The sequence below is a fragment of the Pinus tabuliformis genome, chromosome 2_2 (genome assembly GCF_031772625.1).
Source record: "Pinus tabuliformis cultivar Carrire ecotype Pingquan chromosome 2_2, CPIR1, whole genome shotgun sequence".
Lineage (NCBI taxonomy): Eukaryota > Viridiplantae > Streptophyta > Pinopsida > Pinales > Pinaceae > Pinus > Pinus tabuliformis.
Genome location: NC_142300.1, coordinates 919,350,487 through 919,358,614, shown reverse-complemented (window position 1 = coordinate 919,358,614; position 8,128 = coordinate 919,350,487). Strand labels below are relative to the sequence as shown.

General features: G+C 38.3%; 1 protein-coding gene across 1 annotated transcript; it reads right to left on the bottom strand.

Moving 5' to 3' along the window:
* Nucleotides 1-1,506: 1,506 nt before the first annotated feature.
* On the bottom strand, nucleotides 1,507-3,583 carry LOC149196051 (xyloglucan galactosyltransferase KATAMARI1 homolog). The gene has a single exon (XM_089409039.1). The coding sequence runs from the start codon at nucleotides 3,474-3,476 to the stop codon at nucleotides 1,923-1,925; it is 1,554 nt and encodes a 517-aa protein (XP_089265165.1). The 5' UTR covers nucleotides 3,477-3,583; the 3' UTR covers nucleotides 1,507-1,922.
* Between the last annotated feature and the right edge of the window lie 4,545 nt (nucleotides 3,584-8,128).

Here is an 8,128-nt window from a genome sequence, read left to right as displayed (position 1 = left end):
CTTAACAAAAAAGAGACTCATAAAAATAACACAAAATAAAGATTTTTATCATATTTCAAGAATGCTTTGCCATACATCAACTAGTCCACATTTTCTTATAGATTTGATGGAAGCTTCACCTTATCTTCTTTAATCATTTATTAAAATATGGTCCTCCAAGTTTAAATTTAAATGCAACAATAATTGCTATTATAATTATTAAAATGACTAACTGAAGAAATCGAGAGCAATAAATTGAGAACTGAGTTGAAAACGAATACACTGAAGGCACTTACACATATGAGGATATGTCACACCCGCAAATTGCAAATATAAATGATGAAAAAAATATAATATAATTAGTTGAGGGAATTTTTATTTATAAAGGAAATAAACTTTCAATGAATAAAATAAGTGATAATTTTATTATTTGATTTTAAATTATTATTTAAAACTATATTTTTATTGTGTTAAAATAAGTTTACGAGGTTTTAGATAAATTGTGATTTGGTGTTTTGTAAAAGCACTTTTAAATATAAAGTTATTAGTAATTCCTCATATTAGAATAATATATTAAATATGATTAAAAAGTAAAACTGCCAAACTTATCCAAAAAAAAATTCATTAATCCAAAATCCCAAGAATCAAATAATTAAGTATAATTTCCTTTAAATAACCGTAATAAATAGCTCACATTATAACTAATAACAAATTATGATTATCCCACTCTAAATTGAGATAAATGCTTTTCAAAAAATTAAACTCTCATTACATTAAAAATGAAATTTAACCAATATTAAAATATACACAAAATATTCATATACATATAATATCATTACAAAACAACTTTGCCAATAAACTATAAGGTCAATGACAGGTGCATAACTATTGACGTCAGCCACTGCAGCATAACGCCATTAATTGTATTGTCATGATCCACTCTGAAGGAGATTTAGGATCTCTTTCCTTTTTCATTTTCGAACGATCATTACTGAACAGATACCGAGGAGCAATTTGTCGGTGGTAAATGAAATAATATTTAGTTTAGTGTGTATTTTTTTTATAAGTTGGAAAATTTATCATAATTTAATTGTTAAATCAGTAATAAGGATAGTTATTTTTAACTGTTATTTGCTAATGTAGGGTGACTCATCGCCATTATTAAAGGAAAACCATGTTAGAATAACTGGATGGTGGTCCATAAAAAGCAAGTTTTCACTCCTGCTAGATGCTTGTAGGTCTTGTACCATTAACCTATTTCTTTATGTTCAAAAAAATCCAGCTTTAACCTAGCAAAAACAATTTTATAACATATTCTAAACTTTCTAATTTAATATTTATGTATTTATAAAAAATAATATACTATTTATATATCATTATTATTAAAATAATATACTATTTATTCATCATGATTGAGAAATTAATGGATTGACCGTAAATATAAAAATAAACCATGTGTGGAAAAAAAAAATATATATATATATATATACACTTTATTAGATGATCAACATTGACCCGGCAAAAACATATATAAATCAAACATCTATAATTGAGGAGAGGATCAATACACATCTTAAATTGTCTTAGATTGGGCGAGACTTATACACCAACCTCACCTTTAAGTCTGCACCCTTTCTTGACTTTCGTTCGTGAGTGTTACACTTATACACAAATTGGACCTTTCATCTACCGATCCCTTCCACTCTCTCTGCCATAAAAAACGGGGAGCCCTTGCCCATTGTCTTCGATCCAGTTATTTAATTGAATGAAAACTGCTCGTTGAATAAATGGCCGGCGTGGCCCAGGGAACGTCTTTAACGTAATATTACGTCGGCAATGGCTGCCCTTTCGCCACACGAGTCCTCCCACCGCCTCTGCTTTTCGTAGGCGGTTAATCCGGTGAATTCTCAGATTCTACCCGAAAAATCCGACGCCTTGAAGCGTTAGATCGAAGGCATCTGTGAAATCTGCGCCTTAGTAATTTTGTTTAGGAGGCCTTGAAGCGTGAGATCGAAGGAATCTGTGAAATCTACATCTGAGAAGCGAGGATCTGCATATGTAAGGGAAGGAATCAACCCAATTACTTCCCTCCGCATGCTCTCGACTTGATCCGCACTGAGGGACAGTAGATGTTGTTCGATGCTCCTATTGCCGGCGTTCTGCACTTTTTTGTTGGGAATATAAACTGAATACGAGCTTCGGTTGCGAGGCAAATGCCATTTGTACTGCGTATATGCCGAATGCTCGGTGAAAAAAACCGGGATGCAGCCTCCAAGCATGGAGTCGAAAATAGAACGCCGCGTGAAGGAATCCCCCTGCGGTTGTAGGCAGAACACGGAGCTGGTGAAGAGTCTCATTACTTCCGAAGGCTCGTTACAGATGCTTTCCCCTTTCTGGCATCTCAACAATTCACAACGCGGAGACGACGAACATTGCTCCAAGATTTGGCCTCTTATATCGAGTGTGGGCCGAGGGGCACCGGCGAAGGAGAAAAGGAACGGTCTCCTCTTTGATCTCATTCTCTTCTGCCACCGATCTATCTCTGACCGATTTCGGGGATGGAAATAAGAAGGATACGGGATACCATGCTGGTTCTTGTCCCTCGGCTGGGCTTCGATCAAAAGACTCGACATGTTCTTCATCTCCGGGAGAAAAAGGAACTTATTGCCCCAAGCCGTAGGACTATCTCGCAATCTCATGAAATCTCTAGCAATCCGTCCAATAACCATGAAATGATCTATGCCCCCTCTTTTCTTCCATTGCGGTTTGCTCCTCAGAAACTTCACGAGTTCGATCCCGGTGCGGTCCCTCGCCGTCAAATTGCGATCCCTGACGTGTCTCGACATGTCGAAGCCTGCATAGAAAGGAACATAAAACGCCGTTGCTTTAGAAGGGTCTGGGGTGAGGCATCGGTAGCGCCTCATCCTCTCGTGAAAAATAACCTCTGCAGTAAACTGATTGGTAGCGAACCATGATGATCCTGCAACCTCAGAATCTGCGCCCTTGGGGTCGCCCACCTGATCCCACTGTAATAATGGCTGCCCAAGCCCTGAATTGGCGATATGCAGACACATATTCGTCCACCTGCTCAGTTCCTCGCACTCTCTCAAAAGGAGCTCGTTGAATTTGGAAGGCAAATTGTACATGTAAACATACCGGCCATTGCAGTCTTCAGCGACCAATTTTCCAGGTTTAACACCTTTGAATTCATTCGATCCAGATCCCAATTGCTGCGACACCGGGAGCAATAGGGATCGCTCCTTATCCACTGATTTCCCGTCGCTACCCTCCGTCAACGCGTGTCTATTGATCAGGAGACTATACTGGTACGTCGCCTGTAAAGCACTTCTAAATGAATCTGTCCCTGCAAAGTCTGTCAGAGGGGGTGCCAACAGAATAAGCCATAATACGGAAGAACATAGGAAAATAGAGCACAATAACTTGTGAAAATTCTGCTTCCTCATGCTTCCTTGGAGTTCCAATGTCCAGTCTAGCATCTGGTTGCTTTGAGCAGTTTACATGTTTTTTTCTCTCTTCTTAATTCTCCGAAAGAGATCCAAATAATTTTGATAACATGAAAGGAACCTTTCAGGTAGACGAACCTTTCACGTAATCGTGAATCGATTCAGATGGACTTTTGCTTATGGTTGAGGTACTATTTTGACTGGGCTTCATACCACGTGCTTCCCTTCACGGCGGCTATAGAAACACATTTTCCGAGAAAGAAAACAGGAGAGAACCAGTCGGAAGCTTAAAATAGTGGTTTTGGTAATTTCTACATTCACAACGACACATTGTTTTAAAAAGTGGTTTCGGTAATTTCTACATTTACATTATGATAGGTTCGACTTTAATAGAACGATTGAAAATTCGTCAAAGTTTTACTTATGAGGTGCAGATAAGTTGGCCCCGTGGGGTTAGTTTTTATCAAGTCAAGTTTTATTCATGAGGTGTAGATAAGTTGAGTTGTCTAGGCCTTAGTCTCCACCAAGTCACATATTCAAACTTCATGGGGAGGGGCTAAGGAGTGGAAATCATTTTGGGGGAATTAAACTTCCCAAGGGCATCCTAAGGAGTGGAAGCCACTTTGGGGGAATTAAACTTCTCAAAGGCGTCCAGGGTGGACCGAGCCTCATACAATCCTGGTGATAAGCATCTCATCTTGAGTGGATCAATCTTCCTCCAACTAATAAGTAGGCTGCTAGGGTTAGCCTAGTTAAATCCCGATGATAAGCATCACATCTTAGGTGGATCAATCTTCTTCCAACCAATAAGGATGCTAGCCCCAATAGGCTTAACCTAGTTTTAAAAAAATCTCTTATTTAAAAGTATTTTGGTTTTAATATATCTGAATAAGTTTAATGATTAAAATAGGTGTTTTTTTTCAAGTTATAATTTCAAATTTAGAGTTGGTAGAGTATGTATATATTTTTAAAGGAAGGAAAAATAATGCGAATTATCAAGCTATCGCATTAAGCTATAACCCAGTTTATTTAGATTTTTAGATAAAAGTTCCTTTTGTTTCTTGATGGCATAGATTTTGCAGAATAAACCTAAGATCTGAATGACTTTATAAAATATAAAAATTAATAAAAAGCATCACTATTGCTACTTTTGTTTGTTGCTTCACTACTAGGTCTGAATCATGCTTTACAATTTCCATGTCTTTGAGTAGTCAATGCACCAATTCTTCATCCTTCAACACATAATAGGTGGAATTGATTCATTGTACTTGTTCTGAAACCCCAAATTGATATCCTTTATTCAATTTTATGGCCATGTTACTAACCATGTTGCATTTCTCCTCAAGAACAATCATCTAATGTTTATGTTGAACAAGAGTGTCTATGATTGTTGCTACTAATTTGTAACCCTATTGGGGTAAACAAGGTATTCCATACAGGACAAAGACCTTTAGTAAATACACATGCAACCAGAACAATGATCACAACACCAATATTTTTATGTGGTTAAAAACCCTCGAAGAGGGAAAGAGTCCATGACCTCAACCAACATGGCCACTCGAGCCAATTTTATTAATGCAAAACAATTTTTTTTATAGAATGGAGTTATCACAAACAATCGTTAGCCATGACCTCCATGTTTTTTAGATAGAGATTGTAGGCCAATCAAGTGTTAATCCACATAATAATATTTGTTAGTATCGAGGAGAATATGAGCATTAGATCATTTTATGTATAGAACATACCACTACTACGAGAATACAATGTAACTAATGTATGCTAAGGAAACACACTTTTATCTAAAGATCATAACATCCCACCATAAGAACAACTTGGAATAGGGTTGAATGATTTAAAATGGGGACACAATAGGAGAAGGAGGTAGGCATTAGAGCCTATCCCCCCTTAATAACAACTTCCTGAACACTTAACATACATAGATCGAAGTTTAAAAATCTTTGCTTCTATAAGAGAATTCATGAAAATGTCTACAACTTGATCATCTATAGGTAAAAATAGCACTTCAACAACTCGATCATGAATGAGCATTATGATGAACTGCATTTGTAGCCTAACATGTTTGCTACACTCGCGTTGAACTATACCTTCGGTGAGCTTGATGGCACTCCAATTATCATACTAGAGGGTGATCAGATGTTGTTGCTAGAATCCAAACTCTAGAAGTGTTGAAAATGCAACAAGAAAATCTCAGTTTGACTTTTCCTTGGTCAAACTAGAGAAATTCAAATTTCTATTTTAGCATAAATCTTGGAGGTAGTTAACTGAGGTGACATGGCACTTGTCACTTAGTTAACTTAGTTAATTCGAGTTGGGGAAGCTTGAGTTCAGTTCAGTATGTTTGATTGCTAATTTGTAGCAATCTATTTTAGTTAATTTGAGTTATTATCAGTTAAACTAGTTCTAACTGTCAAAAGAACTAGTGGAGGTCAAGTTGTGGAAGTGGAATTTCAACCACACTCAGTGATCAACCAGTTAATTGATCAATCAACCCAAAATAATTGTTGCATGCAGAGAATTCGAGTTACCCAGTTGAGATGGATATTCCAAGGCAGTGTACTATTAGTTGTAGCATATTCCAATGTGTACAGGTGGTGCATGCAGTCAGAGGAAGGACCTAAGGAATTGCGCAATTCAATAGTGGGAAATTCCTAAATAATAGGGGCCAATTTCCCAAAGGATCAACGCAAGGAAATAGGAGCTTGGAGGGCTTGAAAATTGGCTAAGTGTTGGCCAAATCAATCAATCAGGTAGAGGGATAGACTATACACTTGCAGGGCATGCTCAGGCTTGAGAAGGCATATGTATTTCATCTCTATTCTTTGAGTAATGCAATATATATAGTAAGGGGTTTTGAGTAGTTGCTTTTCCCTAGATAAATCTATGTGCATGTGTGATGTTTCCTTTTGCATGTCTATTATTTGTGTTCTATATGGTGAATTAACTTCTGCAGAGCATCTGATACCCAAAATCTTGCTCAGTGGAAGAAACATGTGGCCAAAGCGAGGATAATCTTATTGGAGGGAGTATTGGATCATATTATCTTGAATCTCCATGGAAAAGAGACTTCGTTCATGATGTGGAAAGCAATGACATAATTGTTTGAGAATAGTAGTGACCATAGGAAGCTGGCACTCAAGGACAAGCTTCGAATTATCAAGATGAAGAAGAATGACACTATTATGCAATATCTGAGCAAGTTTACACAGTGTCATGATGAACTTGGACGGGTCTTATTAATGTCCCTGAAGAAGACTTGGTAGCTATAGCCCTTTTGGGCCTTCCCAAGAGCTAGCATAGATATCAAGATTTGGAAAATGGTAGGGAGAAACTACCAAGTTGGGAGTGCTTATGGTCCGACCTGGTACATTAGGAGATAAGGAAGAATACTAGAGACGAGACTTCATCTAAGGGAGACGATGAGGAGAACTATTCCTTGTTTAGAAAGGAAAAGAAAGGGAAAGGGAGGAAATCCCAATCCAAAGCAGAATCTAGTCAAGGGGGCAAGAAGAAAGACTTGTTGAGAATCAAGTGCTTTCACTGTCACGAATTCAGGAAATACGCCACAAAGTGTCCACACAAGAAGACAAGAAAGAAGACCCCGAGAGGAGAAGCAAGTGAAGTCTTGGCTTCACAGTTCAAGCTCGACTTCACTCTCATTGCATGCATGGCCAACATAGTGATAAGAAGCGTCTGGTACCTCAAGAACTGTGCCTCATTCCATATTATGGGGAATAGATGTTTTTTCAATGGTTTGGAGGAGAAATATATCCAGATGCACATCAAGATGGGAGATGATGGAAGGTACAACATGTTGATTTTGGGTAGCATCAGATGTTCTTTAGCCATGAAAATTGGTGGAGAGGCTAAAGCACATGAGATCTCCAAGACCCATAAATGGTTTGGGGAAATTCTACCCAGTGAGAGATATTAAAATAATTAATATTTTTAATGGGTTCTTAAGTATAAACTTAGGAAAATAAAAATATGAATGGGTATTAATATAAAACTATGTTAGAAGGTGATTCTCCCTCATTTTTTATTCATTCCAAGCTCTGGAGCAGTGTCAAGGTGCAAGAAGGTATCAGAAGCCGAAGGGGAACATTGAAAGCTCGTGGTAAACAATTGCTATGCAATTGTTGCACAAGTTGGAGTCAACTATCTTGAAGCTATCAGGATTCAAGATATATGATGTCATCTTGGAGCCCTATTTTTCCAGAAATTTGGTCCCTCTGCTGCGCAACTGTTGCACAAAGGAAGGCAGGGGTGGGAGAGCATGCATGGAGTGGGGTTCGATCCGGGAACCCTAGGCCATAGGCCTAGGTGATGCAGATGGCGCAGGAAAGGACACGCAGGTACGGGGGTTTTGTAGCAGCTGGCGGATCCACCGAGGTCGATCTTTGCGGACAAGCGGAGAGGGAGACAGCTGGGTAAAATACTGCTAACGGTTTGACGTTGGGGAACAGTTACGGTTCGCGTTTTTTGGGTTTTGTCCTTAGCAGTTTCTATTTTGTGGAAACCCTTTAGGTGGTATTTTCCTTTTCTGTTTCTTTTGGAGAGGTCAAAGCCGTTTTGTTCACAGGCGGTTTCTGTTGTTTTCACCGGGTAGCGGTTGGGAGGCGGTGTCAGGGTTTTACGGGGGCTGTTTACCATGGTAAATCAAAGCG

Bases quoted from the DNA above. Each gene is read 5' to 3' on its own strand.
- LOC149196051 (XM_089409039.1), bottom strand. From the start codon at position 3,476: ATGCTAGACTGGACATTGGAACTCCAAGGAAGCATGAGGAAGCAGAAT.